Source organism: Ambystoma mexicanum, chromosome 12 (assembly GCF_040938575.1).
Source record: "Ambystoma mexicanum isolate Mex_15411 chromosome 12, UKY_AmexF1_1, whole genome shotgun sequence".
NCBI lineage: Eukaryota > Metazoa > Chordata > Amphibia > Caudata > Ambystomatidae > Ambystoma > Ambystoma mexicanum.
In genome coordinates, this window is record NC_090936.1 from 623,224,791 (window position 1) to 623,250,932 (window position 26,142).

Below are 26,142 nucleotides of genomic sequence, written 5' to 3' on the forward strand. Positions count from 1 at the left end.
TTGAGCTAGATCTGCTCTCAGAACAAGGGAAAGGGTGGTACTCCACCTATTTTCTGGTGCTGAGGAAGGTCAGGACCTTGTGCCCCATCCTGGATCTGCGGATGCTGAACTTGTTCCTACACAAGGACAAGTTCAAGATGGTTACTCTTGCCCAGATTCTAGAAGCGCCTCGATGTGCAGGACTGGTTGGTTTCCCTGCACCTTCAGGATGCCTACTTCCATATGCTGATTTATCGAAAGCACCTCAAGTATCTGAGATTTGTGGTGGAGCAACACCATTATCGATTCAAGGTCCTGCCATCCGAGCTTTCTTCAGGTCCCAAGTCTTTCATCAAGCTGCTAGCAGGGCTGGTGGCTCTCCTTTGGAGGAAGGGCATTCATGTCTTTCCTTACCTGAGCGACATACTCGTCCGAGTTCACTCTCCAGATATACTGTCGGAACACCTACTCTGCCCATGCACTCTATTGCACAGCATGGGCCTTTCCCTGAACTTCAGAAAGTCACAGGTTTCACTGTCCCAGTCCCTCCGACTCATCGGTACCGGCTTGGACACTTGCCTGGGCAGGGCCTTCCAGCCCAAAGTTTGAGTGGCAAGCAACATTCAGTCAATGTCCTCCAATACCAGGGACAAATCCTGGTGTCTGCCTTCCTGCGCTTTCAGGGCCTCATGGCCTCCCTGCATAGCCCTCATCTCCAAGGTGACGCTTCCCATTAGACTCTGCAACCAACCATGGGAAAACAACGCTGACCTCCTCACTGCCAAACTAACTAAATCTCCCAACTGTACCATAAATATTGTGATCACATACAGACCACCCAGTACAGCCCCAGATTACCAAAATCACTTCCTCCTAATCATAGGAAATAACCTAAAGAGCTCCACCAAAACCATCCTACTCTGAGACCTCAACCTAGGCTAGCATGACCCAAAGGACAAAGCAGCCTCCTCACTTGCTAAAGAACTCATTGACTTAGGGTTCGCCCATAGTCACAGAGCCAACCCACTTTAAAGGTTGCACCATTGACTGGATTGCAGACAACAATTGCTCCTCCTCCATTACCAATATCTTAGCCCACCCCTGGACAGACCACCATTGTGTCCAGTTCACTATTCCTACTAATCCTATTACCAAAGTACTTTCTCTTGCTCCACCAGCTAAAGTCAGAAGCTCCAAAAAACAAACCAAGACCAACCTCCTCCCCTTTCTCAACCTCCCAGAACTCACACCTCCCTTTGACAACAACCCCACTTCTCTTGCCAAGGTCTATGCCCATTCCCTCACCCGTGCCATTGAGTCCATAGCTCCATTGGAAGAAGAAAAAGCAAAAATATCCATGCATACCAACTCCTGGTTCACGGATGAGCTAGCAGCCTTACGCACCAACAAACGCTTGGCCCTAGCCAAATGGCAAGCCACACCCAACCAATCCACTCTAACAGAATTCAAAGACATCTCATCAATGTACAAAAAAAGCAATATTCACAGCTAAATCAGAATCATTCAACCGCGAAATCTCCACAGCTAATTGTAAATCTAGGGAAATATTCTCGATCTTCAAAGATCTTGTCACACCCTCCACTAGTGCTGACGAAATCAACAAAGACGAAGCTTGGTGTTCTAGCATTCAGGCAGCCCTCACTAACAAAGTCAAACTCCTCCAAGAAACATCCAATCACAGCGCACAGCACTTCCCAATCTGGACAGTACGTCACGGCCTATCCCTCCTACTAGTTTCCCTGAAAAACCTCTCTTCTCCTTCAGGGACATCACAGAGACGGTTGCAGATCTCTTCCAATACATCAAACCATCCACTTGTAAAGGGGACATCTGCCCACCAGCTGTCATCAAAGAGTGCTCCAACGCATTGACCCCTATTATCACTGTGTTCATCAATACTTCATTCTCCTCAGGAATAGTACCACAATGCTTAAAAGAAGCATGGGTCCACCCACTCATTAAGAAATCCTCCCTAGATCCCTCGTGCCTCAACAACTACCGCCCCATCACCACCGTCCACTTCCTTCTCAAAATTTTAGATAAAGCTGCCCACAACCAAATCCAACGCTACCTTGAATCTAACGCCATTCTAGGCAAGAGACAATCAGGCTTCCACAAAGGTCACGGCACAGAAATCTCCCTCTTAGATCAAAATAACCAAATCACCAAAATAAAGGACAAAGGCAAACCTGCCCTCCTGCTTCTCCTAGATCTTTCTGCTGCTTTTGATCTTGTTGATCACGACATCCTGACCTCTCATCTCTCCAACGCAGCCCATTTATCAAACAAAGCCACTTCATGAATAACCTCTTTCCTAGAAGGAAGGGCTATGAAGGTCTATTCCGACCAGGCCAACGCAGCCCCCACCACCATCGACTGTGGAGTGCCCCAGGGATTGTGCACCATGCCGACCCTTTACAACTTATTTACGAAGCCACTTCTTGACATGCTGGATTCGCTCGGCATAGCCTACTGGAACTATGCCAAAGATACCCACGTCCTCCTCCCTCTCACTGGCTCATATGACCAAGACACAGCTACACTCCTTCAAATATACACTAGCATCCAAACAGGGATGGCAGCTAAAGTTCTCTGCTTAAATGGGGACAAAACCAAGATCATCCTCCTAGGTCTCAAGAAAATACTGCCCAAGCTCGACCTAAAATATAAACACTTCACCATCGACAACACTAACATTCCAGTCTCCACCTCAGTAAAGACCCTTGGCGTCTACATTGACTCGACCCTCTCAATGTTGCGACAGGTTAGCGCCATTGCATCTGCCTCTGCCCACACGACCAAACTGATTAATGCCATAAAACTCTTTCTCACACCCCAAAATCGCCTCTCTATCGCCCTTGCCACAATAGGAGCAAAACTTGATTACGGTTATGCTCTCCTTGCAGGTACCTCAGTAAAAAAAAACTCAATAGGCTCCAAATAGTACAAAACAACACGCTCCGCGCAACGCTCTGCATCGCCAAAAGAGACCACATTGCCGAGGCCAGGCGAGCCGGCCACTGGCTCCCTGTAAAGGAAAGGATCAACTTTAAAATCCTCACCCTTATGCACAAATGCATCAATCTCACTGCCCCATCATACCTATCAGAAACCATATCCAGAGACACCTCAACACGCCCAAAAAAGTCACCACGCCAACCAACTCTGCGTTCCATCCATCAAAAGAGCAAACACTGGAGGCATTGGCTTTCCACATATAGCACCCACACTCTGAAATGCCCTACCCAACTCACTCAGAGCTGAACCTTCGCCATCCACCTTTCGCAAATCCCTCAAAACCACCCTGTTCATCAAGCTCTTCCGCTCCCCCACACAGCACACATGGCAATCAAGCTGAATGCATCCTATGACACAACTAAGATATATTGTAACCTCTGACTGCTATGTAACCACCATCCTATGCAACCCTGAGATGTAATGTAACCTTTGACTGCTATGCTATGCTTTGTAACCACTAAGCTTTCTTTATACTCGGTTTACTCTGTAACCAGCAAGACTCTCTGTAACAGCGCCACGATGCCTAAGGGCTGCTCCATGCTTTAAAAATACTAATAAATAAATGGTAGTGGCAGAAGCAAGGCTCTGCATGAGATCGCTTCAGTGGCTTCTCAGTTGCCAATGGTCGCAGTTTCAGGGCCACTTGTCTGACCCTTTGCTGGTCTCGGACCAGGTCGTTCAGCATTGATCATGGTGGGCAATGCGAGACTTGCTGAAAGTCGCGTTGTTTCGCCAATATTCGCACTAGGTGACGATGGTCACGGACGCATCTCTAACGGGTTAGGGCACTCACCTGTCAGACCTAATGGTCAGCGGACTGTGGTTTCTCACTGAGTCTCAGAAACACATCAACTTGCTGGAGCTAAGGGTGATCAGACTGTCCATGATCGCTTTCCTTCCCTCCGTGACACGCAAGAGAGTGCTGATCCTGATGGACAACACTCTGGCCATGCATTATCTCAACAAACAGGGTGGTGTGAGGTCCTTGCCTCTGTGCAGAGAAGCAATGTGACTGCAGTTCTGGGCTCTACAGAATTGTCTCTCTCTGACGGCACCTCATCTGGCCAGACGAGAGATTGTCACAAGGGCTGCCTTGAGCAGACAGACTCTGGCCTCCCATGAGTCGGAGCTCTGTTAGGAATTTCTGATGGAGATCTTCACCTTTTGGGGAACTCCTCAAGTGGAATTCTACAATTGCACTGTCAAAAGGACGTGTCAGTGGTTCTGTTCCAGGGAATTTCCTCATCAGAGTTCTGGGTGAAGTGGACTTTCTACCTTCATTATATATTCCCGAAGAACCTCATAGCTGCTACGGAACCGTCAGCTTGTGCTGGGAAAGCTTGAGTGTGTGCTGTGCTCAGAAGTCCCACCTTATTCCATGCTCAAAACGTGGTGAAGGGAGACCCCTGGCTAAATGCCATCCTGACTTAGGATTTGAGAACACTTCTTTCTTTATTGAAAATCCTATCCCACACTCTTTTTTTTATTTAGTTGTAAGGATTTGACAATCTTTTTTTTTTTTTTTTTTTTTTTTAATATAGGCCATTTATTTTGACAAGGCATCACAAGGACTGCCTTATTTTCATTTTGATGGTCGAAGCTGGCGCCCCTATTAGATTTAGGTTTAGTGTAGGCGTTTTGCCACCGTGCATTCATAGTTTAATAAACACCCTTGAACTGTGATCAGTTGTTTCTGTCTTTACTGTTGCCACCATGAGCTCATTACATGTAATAGATGTTGACAGTACACAGAGCCCTCCTACACTGATAACCAAGTCAGGGAGAAATGCTTGCTATCGTGGTACTGCCCTTGACTCCAAACAAGAAATACCAAGCGGTTCATCAAGGCCGGTGTGTCGGAGTGGGAACCGATAGTAAACAGAACTGCGTTGAGCAAAAGTTGCAAATGGCAACATAATGTAAATCAAAGAACTAAGACTTTGTGTGTTACAGAACTGTTGAAACAATCCAGGGAGAGATCAGCTGCAGAGTAGTCTGGTACCACATGGGCGCTCATTCGAAATACTCTGGCAGGTCCCGGTTTGTTAAAATTACAGATCCGAGGAGGCCCTAGGAGAGCTGACGCAAGCGGTCAAAGTGGTAAGTACAATAACCCTGTGAACATTGTGTTGACAAGAGTGAACCCGGCTGACGGATGTCCACAGTGAGCTATTGTTTAAAAAGACATTGACACTTGTGGAATATTCTGAGTAAAAGGCCATAGTGAACCCAACTGAGAGAGGCTAACACTGAGAGAACAAGGATTGAAGCCTGACTGAGGGGGCGACAAGAAGAAAGTAAGGGAGGTGAATCCCATACTGTGATAAAGCCAAGGGAAGGGAAGTGAACCCCACCTTGTGACAAAACCCAAGTGATCTGTATTCTTTGGCAAATGTGAACCCGACTGAGGGATTTCTGCGAATTAGGGTGAACAGTAGCACACCCGTGAACATTGTGGTAACAAATATGAACCCGACCGAGGGATGTCCATAGTGAGAGGTTGGCCATAATGAATCCATCTGAGGGAGGCCCACGTTGCAAGGAGGATCAGAGCCGGGTTGAGGCGGATCGAAGGGTGAAGAGAAATTGCCCATTGTGAAAATTTATTGAAGATACTTTTTGTCTGTTGTTTATGGTCCATCATGCCTTATAAGGCAAGAGACTCTGTAAAAAGAAGACTTGGCCCCAGAAGATCCTGGTATCATTGCAAGGAACTATAACCTTGTGCTCGCAAGGCCCAGGAGTGTGCTGTTTTCAAGAGTCTCGCCTTGTCCCTTGCTAAAAACGTGGGGAAGGGACACCCCAGCCATACCATCCTGACTTATTATTTGGTGAACACTTCTTTCTTTTAGGATGATCATTATCACACTCTAGGCCCTTTTTATTTGACAAGACCCCACTAAGACTGCCTTATTATTATTTGATGGTCATAGCTTACTCCCATCTTAGATTTAGGTTTAGATTAGGCATTTTTCTCACCCATTCATACAGTTTAATAAACATCCTTGAGCTGTGTTGTCTGTCTTTACTGTTGCCGCCATGAGTTCCTTACAATAAGCAAATAGACAAGATTCTTTGGTACACAGACAAGGTGTTCACCCACAGAAAGCCTTGTTAGAGCATGTTCTTTCTTTTATGTAACACATGGCAGGACCAGGTGTCAAGCTTGATTCCTGCATGCTTAACTGCTGCTCATTGTAGCCTTCCTCAGTTCAGGCTCTGGCATTTGTTTCCTAGCCAGCCGAGTTATTAGGACAAACTGCACTGCGTTGTTATGGCTTCGTCCTCCAGTCAGGTCTCATCCTCACTTCGGGATCTTAATATAGTACTGTCTGCAATGGCTCAAAATCCTTTTGAACTAAAGGCTTCAGTGGAGCATATGCTGATGTCAATGTAGACTGGCCTTTTTGGTGGCAGTAACTTCAGTCCATTGTTCTTCAGTCCATTGTTGTTGTTGTTATTATTATTATTAGGATATTTTTTGAGCGCAGACCTAGCTTCTGGAAGCAACTGAGTGTATGTGCACTGTCAGTCGACCACAAGCTCTCTGGAGCTCAGAGCTCTACGTGACTTTCAGGAAGGGTCTGACCATTTTAAAATTGTCAACATCAATCAAGAGATTGTTCTGACAGTATTTTTTACAGATCCACGTTAAATTAAGATGCTGAAAAAGCTCTACATAATTTGGAGGTAACTGAAGCTCTTATATGGCACTTACTATACATTTCTGTCCTTCTGAACATTTGATTGTCAAATATGGTGGTTTCGTTCTGGTTTGAAAACTTCCTTGGCTACTATAGCACATTGGGTTAGGGTCTGCATCCTAGAGTTGAGGAGCATCTCTCTTAAGTGCTTGGATGCTTACCTGGCCAGGTTGTCCCAGGAGTATAGCTCAGCGGCAACGTACTCACCTTGTATCCAAGACGACACAGAGCAACACAGGTTTGATTCCTGGGTCCGTGCTTGGAAACCTCTGGGTATTAATCATGTTATAAATAACATAGCATATCATATATCTAGAAATGCAGCCTTTGCAGCCTTCCAATTACGTGTTCCACTGGAACTGGTCTGAAAGGTGGCTGTAACAGCCACTCCGCGTTCATTCTGCAAACACTACTCAATCAATTCAGCTCGTGATCTGGTGCTACGTTCAGATGGGTGGGTTTAGAACCTTGTTTGTATAAATTGTTCGATTTTCATTTTTGTGGTGTGGTGTGGTCTGGTTAGTTTCTGTTCACTCTTTGGTAAGTGTGCTTTGTAATCTCCCATATTTATGGAGGAAATGGGACAGAATGTAGGAGTAAGTTAAGAAGCAAGTCATTATAGTGACTGTTGTACTCCTGAGTACATGGTGTCGCTCTCCTGAAAGTTGGAGTGGGAATCGTGCACAAGGGCAACACATAAGCATTTGCGCATAGCCCCCCCGCCTCCCTATTTCTTTTTAAATAAAAAAGCTGAACAAGATGCTCTTGTCCCATGCTTCTCAGGAGCGACATTCCTTAAGTTTGGAAGAAAGGGCACTTTGGGCTAGGAGGACATTTGTCCTATGGTGAGTAATTTTAAAAGGTGGTACACATGTGTAAGTTATTGTCTGCATTATATGCGCACATTTTGAAATATTAACTGTGTATCTTTTAGGTGGAGCAAGAGAGTAAACTGCATCAGCAGGTCACGTTACTAACTAAGGATCTTGCAATGGCAAAGCAACAAATATCAGAGCTGCAGAGGGTGAATGAGAACAGTAAAGAAAACCTAAATCAACTTCAATCAGACTTGTTTGGGAAAGACTCTGAACTGTCTGCATTACAACAAGACTTAAAGGTACATTTTTTATACAGTTTCAAACTCCATTAAAGAATTATTGTAAGACATTTTGAAATTGCTGTAAAGAAGTGGAGAACCGAAAGAAGTTTGCAGAACTTGTGTGGATTATATTTGCCCGTTTTTTTGTGGTTTTTTGTTTAAATTTCATTTTATTTTGGGTTTTACAGTGCCGAAACAACAAAACCAGCTAACAAGACAACAATTCAACCCACATTTCTCCCACCCCGTTCCCACCCCCATGCCCCCTACTAACGGTGTCTTTTTAAACTCAAAGGAACCTCAACCAAAAAACCTTCGGTTGTCTAGCGATGGATAGTAATATAGTAATGTTACACATATGTCCAAGGCCGCCTCCTGCACCTTTTCCCCATTCATGGGCTATAGTCCGATTGATGGGGGAGTCTCTTGAGGGGTAGCTTCTCCCTGTTACCCCCTGGTAGCACGGCACCTGCCCCAGTGCCTCCACCTTGTACTTATAACATTGCTTCAATTATTCAAGTATTTGTTCATGGATTCCCCCCCTCATGATCTCATGAGGTGCTGCCCTCCCATGAAGTCCTGCAGTGATTCTTTCCATGGTACATACATTCAGCGCCACAGTCTCTCTTAGATGGAGTCTGGGCACATTTCCTTTTCTTCACTGGGCAGGCCCGCGCTATGAGCAGCAGGGGCACTGCCAACCCCTCACTCCGCCCAGTTCTCCCTCAATGTCCTCCATAACAAAAAGGATTAGGAGTGGTGTTTTGGATTGGTGAACACCCTCAAATTCCTTGATTCAACCCAACACTTCATCCCAAAACACCTTGACTTGCGAGCATCCCACCACATGTGCCAGTGGTCGGCTCTGTCCCCACATAGACGCTAGCACTGAAACATCTTCGAGAGCCTGACAGGGTCATATTGCCATCTATGGAGGAGCTTGATGGCATGCAGTTTGTATTGCCTCGAGATCGTTGTCTGAGAGGCACCTCTACACAATCTCCCCCACAATGCTGGGTCTATTTCCCTCTCCATATCACTTTGCCATCTCCGTCTCAGCTTTTCCGTGGACCCATTCTCTGCAATCACCAGTTCCCTATACATGACCGAACTAAGGCCCTTCATTTAAATTCTTTTATCTAAGAGTTTCTTACAAGGAGTACGGTCCCTCTGTATCCTGTCTCTCCATTTTCCTCCTGTGAGCACCCCTTTCAACTGAAGGTATGAGAAGGCTGAGAGGGTACCCAAACCCAGCTCCCCCTCCAGTTCCGTTATAGTGATAAAGGTACTGTCCCTCCACACTTGGCCCACCCGCTCAAGACCTGCCTCAAACCATGCCTGGAATCTTTCTGGGTTCGGGATCGCATCTCGTATTTCTGGCACCAACAAGTGACTCAAAGGGGAGTGTCATGTAGTTACCACTTGCATTTCCATGCCCTGTCTGCACAAATCCCTTATTGTGCCCAGGATCGGGTGGTCGTGGATTCTGCAGAGGAGCCAGCCTCTAGGCACCCACAGCTATTCCCCCCTCTCCTGAGGCGCTGGACAGATAGAGATTGTCCAAACCGACCCATTGGTACTCCCTCTGCATTCTGAGATGTGGGATTAGGACCCCTTAGCTGTACCGCTTTATAATACAATTTCACATTTGTGAGACCCACCCCGCCCCTGTCTTTCGGTAAAGTGAGAACCTCAAAGGATATTCTCGGCTTTTTCCCCTATCGCAAGAATTTCACCATAGCCCCGTTTGTCTCCTGGAAACAGGCTTTGGGGGATACGAATCGGAAGCATTTGAAATGCATAGAGGAACCTTGGTAAGCACACCATCTTAAGGGCGTTGAGGCGTCCGAGCCATGAGATAGTCCTTCTTTTTTCCCATCTTTCCAAATCGGTGCGAAATCCAGACAGGAGTGTGGGAAAGTTAGCCTGAACTAGGTTAATCCCCAAGTATCTCAACGTGCCCAGGTTGACCAATAATCCCATGGGAGTGAACCTGGGTATCTCTCCGTCCGAGTCCCCGTCCCTGTTCAGCGGGAACAGGACTGATTTAGCCCTATTAATCTTAAATCTGTAGAGGTCCCCGTACTGTTCAATCAACCCGATTACCCTGGGTATGGACCGCAGGGTGTTCTTCATATGCAAAAGCGTATTGTCAGCCTATAACGCTACCTTATATTCCACTCCCCCCACTGTGAATCCCACTACACCAGGATCCTCTCTGATTTGCTGCGCTAGTGGTTCTAGGGAGAGCACAAATAGGATCGGAGAGTGTGCAACCCAGTCTCGTACCCTTACTTAGAGGGAACCAGCGGGAGAAACCACCATTAACTGCCACGTAAGCCAGGGGTGACCTGTAAACTGCCATGATGCCCCGTCTGATCCTTGAGCCCAATCCCACTTTGCCCATCACCTCCTTGAGAAAGCCCCACTCAACCCTGTTAAATGCTTTTTCAGCATCCACCGAGAGGAGAACGGGGTCCCCCCCGAACCACCGATCCCACGCACCTCATGGATCAAATGTAAGGTTTTCCTAAATGTGTCCGCCCCCTGGCGTCCCTTTTATAAAGCCCACTTGGTCAGAGTGGATCAACTGGGGCGTGTGTGTCTCCATTCTTGCCCCCAGAACATATGTATACATTTTGGCGTCGATATTCAGGAGGCAGAGAACCTCACCTGTATTTTTATTTTGAAAATGCAACAATCTCTTTGGTAAACTCTGTGTGAAACACCGGGCATTCCAAAAGGATAAGTTGCATCTCCATTTCAACCACCCTGGGTACCATCCTGTGCAAGTTCAGATCCACTGATACCAGATAATGTTCTGACCATGTGATCGGGGAAATCTCCGAGCTCAGTGCTTCCTCCCACAGACCCCTTGAGATGTACATGGACTTCACCATACGCGAGTCTCTGCACTTGGTTTTTCCATCCCTCCCAGGTCTGTCTCTCAATCCTGAAATCTGGCCACATATTGAAATCACCACCCCCTCTTTATTATATGGCCGGAGGCTTTGAGCATTATCTTTGGGAGAGTTATCAGAAACCTCAGTTACTCCTGATTCGGGCAATAGATTGTGGCACATGTGAACCCCACTTTGTTCCTCATCGGCCCAGACCTTTTTGAGCTTCATTCTTGGCCCTTTAGCAATAAGGATTCCAACCCCCGCCTTTCTTAGGAGATCTGACCCCCAGTATTCCTGACCCAGCACCCTGCCCAGAACCTTCAGTTCCTCTCTACTAGCGTATTTAGTCTTCTGAAGGAACATCACATCAAAGCCGGCTCTGAGAAACTCCCTGGCAACCAGAGACCTCTTGGTGGGTGAGTTCATCCCCTTTATATTCAGCAACCTCACCCTCAGGAGGCCCCCCTTGTCACTTAGGACTGCAGCCATCCTGCTATTTCATGACACCTGAATCCCCTCAGCTCACCGGGCGGCCTGTACACATAAATCTGTCTCACTACAACCAGCAAGCACAACTTTGAGAAGACCTGTATCTCACCCCTCTCCCTGGTGTACCCCCCCAGACCCTGTATTAACCTGAGTTGGCACCCTCCTCCCCCCAGTAGACATTGCCAGGGAATGATCAGACCACCAGCTGGGACCAGCTCCCTTCCGGTCCCATGCAAAAAGAATCTCCTAACCTTTGAGCTCTCCCCATGCCCCCCGGCCCAATTAAATCAAAAATTACCCCTAGGTGACCACCTGGTCATACATCACCAACGTACTCAATGGGAGGGATCCCCAGTCTTATGTACTCGCCTTGGCTGCTTCGGGCTGTAGATCAACTGTTCATAGGCTATGTGTTTGAAATCTCATAATTCCTGGGTCCCTGCACCCATAACCCCAACTTGCAAGGTTGCAGCTGTAAAGCAGGAAGGGGCGAATTAGCCCCCCCCATACATTCTACGCAAAAGGAACCTCTTCCTCTTGCACTAGTGGGGGACGCCTCCATCGCCCTTCTGCTGCCATGAGGAATAAGGCCTCGGCTGGAGCAGAGGTAGTGCTATTGCAAGACACACTTGGACTCCATTTCGAGTGCCCTCGACTCCATCTTTTGACTAGGCCGCAATTCGACACTATGAAGTCTCCTCTCCCCTCTGCAGCACAGCGTCCAGTGAGCACTAACCGCCCCCGCCTTTTCTGCACGGCCCAAGTCCCTTTCTCATCGATGTGCTGAAGCTAACTGCTACAATTAAAACTATGTATCATATCACTCTTACTCTGAGGTCACTGTCCTGTGTGTGAAGCGATCTGAACCATGACTTGTCATCCATCTCCACAAACCTTTTCCTGCGCCCCTCACCCTCGCTGTTGGAAAATTACTGCTTGTGTAACCCTGTGCCCCCCTAAGGTATTCTCTTGATATAACAGAAGTTTGCCCCCACTGTGATGACCACCCTTGAGTGCCCCCAATAAACCCAGACCCCTGTCACAGTATATTCTGTCCAAAGCTAACATGTGTCACTCCACTCCCCGCCTCGCCCTGATGTGCCAAACCAACCCAGTCCCTAGGTTATCGTAGAAGGCAAGACCCCTGCTCCCCTCACCTTATGAATGACCCAATGTACGACAATATAATCATGTGTGTGTAATTTACAGGTCTCTAAGATTTATTCAAAGGTATATCGATGTTCATGCTTTATTGCATGTCTAGAATAAGTGTATAGATTTGCTAGTGAGGTCCAGTCGCCTATCTGACCTGGCCTAACCACCTCGCACAGACCGGTGCCGCTGAATCACGTGATGTCCAACCTCCCGCCAAGTCATCTGCCAATCCCGTGAAGCCGGCCCATAAAGAACTATATGTGCACCTCCTTTCTAACCAATGATATTGTAACTTTTAGACTGTATAGAACTCATCACTGATGACGCTGTAACACTTTAAAATATATTTTATCTGTATTGTTTGCCAGAGCGCTCTCGAGGCAGCAGAGTTCTCTGGATGCTGAATCTCATATAAATCTTTGACAACTCGCAATCATCTCTCATGGTCTCATTCCCTACTGGGATGTGTTCTTTATTCTGAATTTCATTGGTATTGTGGGGAGTGAGTACTTTCATTTGGGACCCCCGGGACGTGATCGAGGGTGCACTGACTGCATGGCTTGGTTGGGGCGCGGCCCCGATTGTGGATAGACAGCGAACGGAGGCTCACGGATCACCCTGGACACGCGAGTACTGGTTGTGAGAATCTCAAAGAAGGGGAATATAATTGGTGTAAGGATAGCAATAAGAAAATCGTAGGAAGTCAGAATTGGGGTCTAGGGTGTGAGTGTAACTAACAGGATCTTTCTTCTCTTTTATTTATATGGCCATTAGGTTGTGAATACAGAGGTAATGGAATAAAGGAAGAGAACAGGCACCTAGCTCCGAAGGGGGGTAGAACGCAGCGCCGCGTAGCTTTGTCTCGACCAGTGCAGGAAATAAGTGGAGAGAAAAAACATAGGAGTCATATATATTGAGTAGACTCGGGAGATATTAGTAACTTTAGTAAATTATTTTTCTTGTAAGCGTAACTCTTGTAAAAGTAAGCCCGAAGTGGCCCAGGGAAGGGAGGGGGCAAGAAGAATGAATGGGAGAACAGAATATGGATAAGTAAGACTAAGATAGGGTGGGAATATAATTAACACCAAAGCAAATACATGTTATATGTTAACTGTCGTTAAAGTCCAATTTGTCGGTATGTCTAAAAAGTATATGTAAGGTTGTCATTTATGTACGGAGTATTGAAAGTGTGTCCTTTGACATTCATATAGAAGCAAGAAGGTGTAAGTAACAAGGTTTTTGTGATATTATACAGTGAGTGTTGAAGTATTGCCAGACTAAATAGACATCGTTTTTCAATTGTATTTGTGACACACTACACACACACACGAGTAAACACAAAGGTTAACAGGGGAGCCATGGGGGGAGACACACCTTTAGCTCATATCTGCCAGCACCTCCCCCTGTATAGTGAGAAAATACAAAAATACCATGAGCAGTGGCTCACGGAACTAAAGGGAGAGGGATCATCCCAAGTGTGGCCAGAAGAGTGTTAGACCTTGTGACAATGCTCCTGCTAGCAAAATATCTGGGTGTAAGCAGCTTCAAAATAGACGTGAAATATTAGATCTTTGGAGGATGTTTGAAGATGCATCCCCTGGTAATGATGTAATAAAAGAGGTATCGCCGGAAGCAGCATCGGCCCCAACAGGGGAGGGGGGGAGTTACAACAGAAGAAAAAGTAGTAAAAACAGGGGACAATTACCTCACTAGATTATACCCACTACTAACTAGGCATGCTGCAAGGTATAGTGACCCATCTTACTTGCCCGAACCAAGTGCCCCTTTAACCTCTGCAGCCACAGCCCCGCCTCCTTATGATCCTGGAGGGCTGTACAGACCTACGAGCACCCCTCCAGTAAACCTAGCACGTCTAACTGAGGATTTGGAAAGACAACTTGCCTCCGCACAGATGAAATTAACACGATTACAAGCATTATGTGACAGAGGACAAATGCTGCCTGGGGGAGGGGAAGCACCATCAAGTGCAGCGGGTGGGCCAACACCTTCGCCGCTACCACAGGGAAACTTACCCACAGGGCCCGTACATGAGTGGAAGTCAGAGTTTTTGTTCCACCTTAATGATACCCCCATAAAAATTGTAAGGGCAGAACAAGAGGGCAGTAAAGTAGGGGAGGAACAAGGAAGTGGAGACTCAGACAGAGAGATAGACGAGGTTTGGAGTGATTTAGACGAATACGAAGAGGGAACAGCAGCAGCAGGATTATCCCTGCCGCTGCGAGAGGACGCAGAGGATGGGGTAATAAGGCAAAGATGGCAGGGGAGGCTGAGGAGCAAGTTGGGAAACATGTCATTGGGTAAAGCTAAAGGGGTAAAGGTAAGTAAAAATGGAAGTAAAGCAAGATTGCAAATGCCTCTCATCCACAAAGGAGCAGGGAGACCCCATTACATACCATGGGCACAGATGGACAAGAATAACTTGTTGAAGGAACCCCCCACCCCCCACTTTCGAGACGGGCAGGAAAGTGGATACATGCATTAAAAAAACACAGCAGGAGTGCCTTTGGCCATAGGGGATGTAAAAAGTGTATTAGTATCTGCAGTGGGAGATCAAGCAGACATGGTGTGGGTGAAGGCAGGTTTCCCGGAGTAACAATAAATTGCGACCACCATGATGGGTCAGCCTTTAACAATGTGAGATCACAAGTGTGGGATGCACTGCTGAGAACTTTCCCTGATAGACCAGATTGACACTTGGTAATGCAATGTGCTATGAGCGAGGAGGAGGCTGCGCAATTCATTCTTAGGGTGCAGGACTTGTGAAGATCAGAAACGGGCACGGCTTAGGACCAATCCACCTCCCTTTTTTACTTTATTATCAAGAGAAGCCTCCCAAAGGAGGTACAGAAGGCCTTGGATAAAATAGCTGGGATAGAAACCAAAGGCTGGCTTTAGATTCAGAGCATTATAGTACATCATTGTAGGAGGATCAAAGAAAGTGAGAAAGAAATTGCACAGAGAAGGTTGGCTGACAAGGCGAAGCTTGTACAGAATAAAGTGGTGAAGGTCGCTGCGATTAACGTGGCCCTACCCACTCAGACAGGGAGACGGGGAGGAGGGGTCAGGGAGTACACTGGCAAGGATGGCAGCTACATGGTCTGTAAATGGACAGGAGCAATGGGGTGGAGAGGAGCAGTACGATGGACCCCACTGGGAGGGAAGACCCACAAGAGGACGAGGTGGGTACAGGGGACAGAGAGGAGGATTTGGAGGTCAGGGAAATAGAGGTTTTGGAGGACAAGGGATGAGAGGACGGGGCCAAGGGTCCTGCTGGAATTGTGGGAGGTGGGGACACTTTTCATGGGAATGTCGAGCACGACCTATGGGATACTATCAAGGACCCTTTCCCATGAGAAACGAACAACAATTTGGCCACCCTCACCCAGGCAGCCCCTATGGATTACCAATGGGTGGTAATGGACAACAATAACAAAATTATAATGACTACCCGCAAGGAACACAATATGTTCAACACAGACCACAAGCACAGCCACAAAACATGCAGCCCCAAGTAGCACACCAAAATATGTTTGGGAACACCCATCCCAACATATTTGCTACGACTGCCAGTGATGCGCCGGCTCAGTTTCGCGATGCAACAGTAATTGCAGACAGTGTTTTCTCGGTCCCAGGAACAAACACATACCCCGATTAGGACAGCCCACAGAAAGCACTTGCGTGTCCAGTCCTATCGACTACCCTACGTGCAGAAGAGGAACCACTAATGTGGGCGGAGATAGGAAAAAAACAGTTCATCTTTATGGTGGACTCGGGAATGGAAAAATCATGCCTCATGGAGGGCCGGTTTCCCCTCCTGCGGGAAAAATTTGGAAACGCAGGGGTTTTCTGGGTCAATTTTCAAAGTTCCTTACACAAAAGTTTTGGACATAACAGTGGGAGGGAAAACGGTTCGGGCGCCCCTGCTATATCATGAAGCTTTGCCCAAAAATTTGCTGGGGGGGGCCTCCTTAGTAAGCTTAATATGACCATCTCCTTTACAGAAAGGGGAATAGTGTGCTCCACTCCAGGGGTGTGTCCAGTGCGAGCAATGCTAATGATCAGTAACATGACAAATGAGGTTGCAATAAGGGGGGTGCCCAGGGATGTTATGTTCATCTATGGGATACAGGTTCTGGCTAGAGTGGTACCAGAGATCACCCGGAGAAAATGGAGGGTGCCATCTGATTTTGTTTTCCGCCCTATGATGAGCCCCGAGATTGTGCCCGGCACCATCCTTTCAATTGACCTACAGGGGGAGCAAGTATCAGGCAGACGTATTGTGGCAATAGGACTGGACACGCTTGGATGTGAGTGGAGAACAGTATTATGCATAGATCCAAACATAGCGCTGAGAGATTTGACAGATGAAGAGCTATTTGCTGATAATGACACTGACGGGGAAGAAATAATGGAAATATGCGTGCCATGTGACATAATGATCCAACACAGAGAGATCCATAACCCCCTCATGGCCAGTGTCAGTACACCGCCCTCCATATTTGATCAAGATATGCGAGAGGTACCACCAGAGTTATGGACAACAGGGCCCCGTGATGTAGGACTCTTGCAAGTTGTAACACCCTAAAAATTAAACTAAAACCAGGCGCGGTACCGCCTACAGTAAAACAATATCCACTGTCCAGAGAAGTAGAAGAGGGAATAAATGAGAAAATAAGTGCATTAGTGCAACAGGGTATAATTGTGCCATCAAATTCACCATGCAATACTGCGATTTATCTGATAAAAAAGGCGCGGGGCGTGGAGGATGATCCAGGATCTCCGCCCACTTAATGACGTCATACAAATAGAGTTCCCCTTAGTGCCAAACCCTGCATCCATTTTATGCAGCATCCCAAAAAATGCCACATGTTTCACGGTTGTGGATTTAAAGAATGCCTTTGTCTCAGTACCACTCGACCCCAGTTGCCAATATTTAACAGCATTCAACTTACGGGGAAAAAGATATGAACATTGCAGGCTGCCTCAGGGGTACTGTGAAAGTCCCAGCATATTTAACAGAATTTTGAATGAGGACCTCGGCAGTATTGATGTAAAAAGCACAATAATTCCGTACGTAGACAATCTCCTTATCTGCAGTGAAAGTGAAGATCAATGTAGAGCAGATTCAATAACACTACTGAACCTATTGGCAGCAAAAGGGTACAAAGTGGATAAGGACAAACTGCAGTACTGCCTAGCAGAAGTATTGTACCTAGGACTGCTAATTTCAAAGGATGGTGAAAGAATTATACCAGACGAGCAACAGCAATACCCCACACCATGATGCCTAAGACAGTGAAGGAAATGCAAAAGTTCCTTAGCATATGTAATTATTGCCATGCATGGATACTAGTCTATGCAGCGTACACATGCCCCCTTCTCCAAGCACTGAAAGAAGCACAAAAGAACAGTGACGCCATAAAATGGATGCAAGAAATGATCACAAAATTCTATAAAATGAAAGATCTCATTACACACCCGTTTTAGCGACCCCAGATTATGATCGGGAGTTCTACCTGTTCTAACATTGCGATGGAATACTAATGACAGCAGTACTCACACAAAAAACATCACTAGTTCACAAGCCATTGGCCTACTACAGCGGCATGTTAGATTCAGTAAGCAGGGGCACTTTGCATGCGAACAGGTCCTCGGAGCCGCTGCCTTCGCAATAGAGGAAAGTGCCACCATAGTGATGGGCTGCTTGGTCACACTGTTTGTTGAACACTCTCTATTTGCCATACTAGAAAGGTCAAAATCCACACTCACCACACAGAGCAACAGCATATGAAAAAGAAAATTCAGCCCAAACGTACACGTTGTACGATGCAAAACTGTGAACCCAGCCACATTCATTACAGAGCCCTGCACAGTGGAGGACATGCAAGCGCACAATTATGCTACATATGAAGGGGAAGAAGACGACATCCCTAAAGCAAGCAAAAACGCCCTAAAAGGAGGTGAAATATATTTGTAGCTGGGTCAGCGTCCATCGATTGCAAAACGGGAGGAAAACATGTAGGGGCAGCTGTGGTAAGAATTGAAGGGGAAGAATACAAAGTGATAGTGCAGAAGCGCCTCTGCTCACATTTTTCAGCACAAGCAGCACAACTAATTGCATTAATTGAAGCATTGCGTACAGCCAAGGGGTGTGCAGTGATGATATACTCTGACTCTGCATACTCGACAACGACGGTACACTCTGGATTTTCACAATGGTGACGAAGAAGATCCAGGAGAACGGATAGCTCCCCTGTATAACATACAGCGCTATTGAATGACCTCATTGATGCATTAGCAGCACCATCAGTAATGGCCTTAGTGAAATGCCAGGCACATACAAATAACACAGATGCAATCTCAATCGGAAACGCGGCAGCAGACACTGCCGCGAAAGAAGCAGCATACTTTAACATCCCGCCAGCAGCAGAATGTATAGTAAAAACATCAGCACCAGATGAGAGGGGTACAGTTCTACACTCATACTTCAAATAATAGAGTTACAGAGGCGCGCCCCACCAAACGAGCAAGAGTTATGGGAGAAACGAGGGTGCAAACAATCACCCACAGACCTACTATGACACCAGGAAATGACAGGAAAAGTGGTGATGCCAGTAGAATTAGTACAGATAGCATTCCAACAGCTTTACTTTCCAGCACATGTAACAAAACAACATATTGTAGCAGACATCCAAGAAGAATGGTTCCTACCCAATCTGCAGAAACACTTAACGAAGTTAATAATAGAATGCACCACCTGTCAGACATACAGCTCAGGGATGACACTCAGAACATTGCGAGGAGCACTGCCATGCCCATCGGGACCATTTCGAGAACTACACATAGATTATGCCGACATAGGAGAGAGATGTAACGGAGCAAGGTACCTCATAGTACTAGTGTGCCCCTTCTCACTTTGGGTTGAAGCAGGCCGTGTGTGCACCCAGACTCCAAGTGTGCGGCCACATTTTTGGTGAGGGATATGCAATGTGATCCGATCAGACAACGGCATGCACTTTGTAAACAATCTTTTTAAGGAAGTGATCACATTATTAGGGGTAAAACATAAACTTTGTTTGAATTATCACCTGCAAGCTAACGGAATGGTAGAGAAGATAAATGGCCTCCTCAAAAGCACATTGTCCAAACTATGTCACACCCTCAAGAAAAACTGGGTATGTTGCTTGCCTCTAGCACAGTTCCAACTCAGAACGCAGCCAAGTAAGGACCACCATTTCAGACCGCATGAAATAATGACAGGATGGCGCATCCAAACGCCATTGTCTCCAGTAAGGAGAGCATCAGACGCTGACAGAGCTGCTACAGTGCTGCGGGATGAATTTAAGGAATATCTCACACAACTGACGAGGGCAGTGAGGAACATAGCAAAACAAATAGCACCTCCATTCACGCAAGAAAATGAAACTGATACAAATACACCTGCACAGGACAGCCCAGCAACACAGCTAATGCGTGGTGAACACGTATAGGTGCGCAGTTTCGTGCAGAGGTGTAACTCCCCACGATTTCATGGCCCATATGAAGTGATATATTGCATGCCCTCAGCAGTAAAGGTTAAGGGATTGAAGTACTGGGTGCATCTTTCGGATGTGAGAAAGGCAAATGAGAGCACCACACCCCAGAGTGAACAGCCACCAGAACAGGAGGTTGCAGTTCCCTAAAGTAAAGAGTAATTAAAGGAATAAAGAGCATAATGAAAAGGAGGGCTGTTAGATAAAGAAAAAAGTTACGAATAATGATTGTTACCGAATAAAAAAAATAAATGTGCATGTATATATATACATTTCTGATATTTGTAAAATCTGCTTGGATCACATGCTGTGCATAGACGTATTACAGTTCGAAACTCGAAAAGGGACGTCGAATAGGGCGTGCCAGTAATACTATCCTTAGTGTGATGTCCCCTGTACCCATGATCCCTCACGCGTGTAGGACCCTCAGATTGTTTTTTCCTCCACTAGTCGGACGCATGTTGCGGATTCCCATTCGGCGCTAAGCCGTTTTATAGTTAAATTAACGTTAATACTTCTCCTTTCCCACTTCCCCCATACGCTGAAGACTGACGCCGGTGAAGATCGCAGAAATCAACTGTCGAGGACTGCCACAAAAGACTCCAGGCCTCGGAAGGCCTCTGGCCTCGGCTCTATCAGTAGGGAGAGTGGGGAGATGGTCATATAGGTTCTCTATTCCCCCTTTCATTCTCTATTCCCCCTTTCATACATGCATATATGCACCCTGCTGCCATATTGTACCTTATGGAGAGTACTCCATTCAAATTCTTCCCTAAATGCAAAAGGAAATTTCCCTGGGTGGATAAGCACCTTACGTGCAATATGTGTCTCCCACGAGACCACACTGAGGCTGCCTATCGAGCCTGCAGGCTCTTCAAGCCGAAGACCCTTAAGGACTGCTCAACTAAGCGCTGGGCCCACTACGCCAGGCAACTAGAGGCCATGGAGGTAGAGGGGACATTCAGCGATGGCAGCAACGCTGCTGAATCAGACAGCAAGTTTAAAGCGGTGACTTCGGACACCCGTGTGCTGGCCCCCGACCCCGAAGGACTGGCCAGCGGCCACGTTGTGGGGACTACACCCGGCGGCATAAGCGCTACCCATTCTACCACCACTAAATACATCAGCCCCGACCGGACGACAACACAAGAGCAGTCTAATGAATCTTTGTCCTCTGGGCGCTCCCGTTCACCTCATGGCAAGGCCCAACCGTCTTCGGTTGAGAAAGGTGTCGCCCGATCAACAGTCCCCGAGGGTGACGATACCGCCTGGCACCCTCCAGAGGCAAGACGCAATGCGTCTGACAGTACACCCGGGATTTGACGTCCTTCTAATCCCACCTCTGAAACTTGACGCAATGCGTCAAACCCCTCCAAGGCCCCTAAAAAGTCTGCTAAACACTCCTCTAGCCAGGGGGCAGGGATAAGCAACAGAAAAAGGCATCTTCGGATCCCCTTGTTCATAAGGAGAAGCATAAGGCCCCAATGGTAACAGGGAAGTTAAAGGTTTCAGAACCTACCCCAAAGACAAAACTCATACCTTCCACTGCTGAGGATATGGGCATCACTCTGGAACCAGTAACTATTCCGAGCTCTAAAGAGTGGATGGAGCTCAGCAGACATTGACAGTGTCATGACAAGGTTAACATTCATGGCTAACTTTTATGAAAAGGACCCTTACTACTTTCGTAGTTACTCTAACACCCCTCCCACCTCTGCCCGTTCTGGATCCAAGGTAACACCTGTGTTCTCTCAACCCCCTACTAAGAAACACTGCTCCGACGCCCCTTTCCAGGGCTTGGTCACAGACCCCTTCGTGGTGGAGCCTTACCACCCTGATTCCTATTGTGACAACACAAACCCTCAATATTTTGAGGACTAGGCGGGTGACCCTTATTATGGGGATGACGAAGACCAGGAGGAGGATGATGAAGCTGAAGCTTACAACATTGACTCCCTAGTTCCTAAAGACCCCCCCGGTGCATAACTCGCCTGTAGACAACCAACCCCTCCTTAATGAGGTGCTGGCTAAGGCGGCTTCCCACTTCAGTATTGACACACAGGGTGTTCAGGAAGACCGGGATTTTGGTGAGGAAATCCCAGGGGATAAGAAAGCTATTACTCAGGCTGTCCCATTGCTAAAGTCCATCCAGTGCAGGATTGAACCCTTGCAGCAAACCCCGAATCTCACTCGAGCAGTTAATCCGTGGGTCGAGAAATTGTTCTGTGCCGCGCCCTCCGATCCCCTGTACATTAGGGGTCAACTAAAACCTGATTCCCTGGTCATGACAACCACCAGGAAGAGGGCGGGCACCCCCCTTGTATCCTCGGAAGTACCTCCTGATAAGGATAGCAAATGTCTCTATGGCGTGGGAAGGAAAGTTGCCTCCACTGCGGCCTATCAGACAAGAATTGCCAACAGTGCCACCCTTTTGGCAAGCTACAGTTGCCATCAGTGGGAGGAAGTGTCCACCTTGGTTTCCTCCGCACCCAACCCCTTAAAGAACCAGTTGGCTCGGGTGGCAGCAGAAGGGAGATCTGCCTCAGGCTGCATGTTAAAGACTAACTTTGATGCAGCGGATAATGCTGGGAGGTTAATCACACAGGGCACTGTTATCAAGGGTCACGCTTGGCTTAGACAATCAGGGTCAAACCAGAAACCCAAGCAACCCTAATAGATATGCCTGTGGAGCTGAATGTACTATTCGATAAAGCAGTTGAGGAAGCTTTGAAAACAGCAAAAGATGAGTACGAGACCCAGAAATCTCTTCGCCAACTCACCACCAAACCCTCTGGACAGAGGGGTAACAAAGTTTTTTACTGCTTTCAGGGCCAAAATTCCCAAAGGGGTTCCAATTATTACCAAAACCAGGGATCTTAATGGGGTAACAACCAATCCCAATCCTCACAGGGCTACCCCAGAGGGCAGCGCGGAGGTCGCACACTGGGTAGAGGCAGCCCTGCCAGAGGTGGTACGCCACCCAACAAGCAGTGACATTCCGCTTCAGGTCCCCTCCATGCATCCCCACTAGGGGGGGGCGCACTCCCACCTTCACCTACGCATGGGAGGTGATCACTTCGGACAGATGGGTGCTGTCCACGGTGTCCGGAGGATACTGCATAGAGTTGCTAGGGCACCCCCAAGACCATCCTCCACGACAGAATACACTCGCTGGAACATGAAAAGATCCTCCTCAAGGAAATTGCCGCTCTGCTAGCAAAGGGCGCCATAGAAGTCTTCCCAGTCGTCCAGGTAAACAGGGGTATTTATTCAACCTACTTCTTTGTGCCAAAAAAAGATCTGACAATGCGCCCAGTATTAGAATTGCGCCCTGCAAACAAGTATGTCAAGCCACAAAAAGTCTGCATGATTACACTACAAGAGGTAATCCCTCTACTAAAAAGGGGGGATTACATGGCAACATTGGCAATGAAAGATGCATATTTTCATATATGAATGTTCGCAGCACACAGAAGATTCTTGCGTTCCAAGATAGCCAACCAGCACTACCAATTCAAGGCGCTGTCCTTTGGAATAGCCTCGACTCCAAGGGTATTCACCAAGGTACTGGCGGTGGTGGCAACGCACCTACGCAGGGAGGCAATCTCATTACCTGGACGACTGGCTCATTACAAGGGAGTCCCCCCATAATTTGCAGACTAAACATCCAAAGAACCATCAACCTCCTCTTCCAATTGGGCTTCTCAATCAACGAGAAAAAGTAAAGCCTGGTGCCAAGCACCTCAAAACAGTTCCTAGGAGCTGTCCTAAATACACAAGAGGGGTTGGCCTTTCCATCAGAGGAAAGAATTCGAAAATGTGTTGATGCAAATTGCTCAATATCAGGATGGTCGCCAAATAAGGGTGCGCAAAGCTATGCGTTTGCTAGGCATGATGGCGTCTTGCATTTAGCTGTTTCCACACGGGCGCCTGCGACCCATGCAGGAATGGTTGGCGAAACAGTGGTCTCAGGCAAGTGGTCAGTGGGACGATCTAGTGGTTGTTTTGCCAACACTAGTACAGAGTCTTCGCTGGTGGACAAGAGAGAATTTTACAAAGGGGAAACCCTTCTACGATCCAGTGATACAGACCGTTGTCACAACAGACGCCTCCCTGGTAGGGTGGGGAGCTCACTGCCTTCACCACACAGCTCAGGGTCTCTGGTCTCACACGGTGGCTCAGAACCACATCAATCTGCTAGAACTTCTGGAAGTCCTCAAAGCGCTTCAGGCATTCAAACCCCTCCTATCCAACCATTCAGTGCAGATCCTAACAGACAGTACGACTGCAATGTTTTACTAAAAACATTCAGGGGGCCACTCGTTCTCAAAATCTGGCCAAGCGTGCCCAGCGAATTTGGAAATTGGCACTCAAACAGAAGATTTACCTGTCACCCAAACATGTTCCGGGGTAACTCAACTCGCTAGCAGACGCTCTGAGCAGAGATCCCCTCCCAGAGGAACACCAGTGGCGACTACACAAAGAGATCGTAGGAGACCTCTTCTCTCAGTGGGGTTTCCCCACTATAGACCTATTTGCCACGAGCGAAAACAGGCAATGTCCAAACTTCGCATCCAGGTTCCCTCAGCCAGGCTCCAAGGGGAACGACCTATGGATGAATTGGTCAGAGATATTTTCCTACGCTTTTCCACCAACCCCTCTGATGAGAAAAGGGGTGAACAAGATCCACAGGGAACCGATGACGCTCAACCTAGTTGCTCCTATGTGGGCGAGACAACCAAGGTATCCAAACCTGCACAAACTGGTGGTGTGCGACCCCATCAAACTCCCCTGCCGGTGCAACCTACTCTCCCAGCATGAGGGGCTAACAGTGCATCCTCAGCCCAACTCGATGAAATTAGCAGCATGGCACCTGAAGTCAGAGTTTGGCCACCTCAACCTTCCACAAAGATGCATGGACATCCTGAAAGAAGCTAGAAAGCCCAACACTAGACACTGTTACTTTCACAAATGGAAGCATTTTGTTACCTGGTGCTAGTCAAGGAATATCAACCCCTTAGAATGTACTCCATCTCTCATTCTAACCTATATGCTCCATTTGTTAGACGCAGGGTTGGTATTTACCACCCTAAAGGTCCATCTGGCGGCCTTGTCTTCTTACACCACTTCACAGAGTAAACTCTCGTGGTGGAAGATACCCGTTATTAAACCATTCATGGAGGGAGTAAAGCGACTTCACCCCCCAATTTCTAATCTGCCGCCAGGTTGGGATCTTAATGTGCTACTTGATAAGCTCATGGCACCCCCTTTGAGCCGATGCACAAATCTAGTCTAAAAACACCTGACTTATAAAACTGCCTTCTTAGTGGCTATCACTTCTATAGGAAGAGTAAGTGAAATTCAAGCTCTGTCAGTGCAGGATCCTTTCTATTCTATTTATAAGGATGAACTGGTTTTGCAAACTCACCCTAGGTTTTACCCTAAATTAATTTCTAAATTTCATGTAAACCAGTCTATCGAGCTACCGGCTTTCTTTCAGGAACCCAAAAGCTTGGCTGAGATAAAACTCCACACACTAGATGTGAGGAGGGTGGTCCTCTACTACGTAGACAAGACCAGACCGCTAAGGAAAACTGATCAGTTATTTGTCTCCATCGCACCAGGCAAAGAAGGCAACTGCTTTTCCAAGATTGCTATCTCTAGGTGGATAGTCAGTTGTATCCGCCAACTGTGCTATTTTCTATCCGATAAAACTTTGCCTTTTACTCCCAGGGCTTCCCCTACAAGAGTCAAAGTAGCCACTCTGGCATTCCTTGCAACTGTCCCGCTAGACAGTATTTGCGAAGCAGCTACATGGAGCTCTGTTCACACCTTTACTGAGCACTACTGCATTGACACTCATTCCAAGACAGATACACAAGTGGGACAAGCGGTTCTAAGACATTTGTTCGCTCATGACCCTTCTCTCATCCCACCTCCTTCTTCTAACACTGCTCGCTAATCTATACAAAGCATGTGATCTAAGCAGATTTCACAAACATCATCATATTTCTGATGCTTGTATCTGCTTAGATTCACATGCGCTCACCCTTCCTCCCCTCTGAAAGAAGGCATGGATGCATGTTGTCTTATCTATCTTATCTGCTTGGATGCTCTGTACTCGCGCTACTCCTCATGCTACCTCATTTCAGAAAATATACAATCTGAGGGTCCTACACGCATGAGGTATCATAGGTACAGGGGACGTCACACTAGGGATA

General features: G+C 47.2%; 1 protein-coding gene across 4 annotated transcripts in view; it reads left to right on the forward strand.

Moving 5' to 3' along the window:
• Positions 1 to 26,142, forward strand: part of EEA1 (early endosome antigen 1) — a 1,786,886-nt gene that overhangs the window by 1,130,607 nt on the left and 630,137 nt on the right. For all 4 annotated transcript variants that reach the window (XM_069629072.1, XM_069629073.1, XM_069629075.1 and 1 more), the window contains one exon: positions 7,657 to 7,839. In XM_069629072.1, the coding sequence (XP_069485173.1) occupies positions 7,657 to 7,839 (183 nt within the window). The remainder of the gene's footprint in view (positions 1 to 7,656; positions 7,840 to 26,142) is intronic.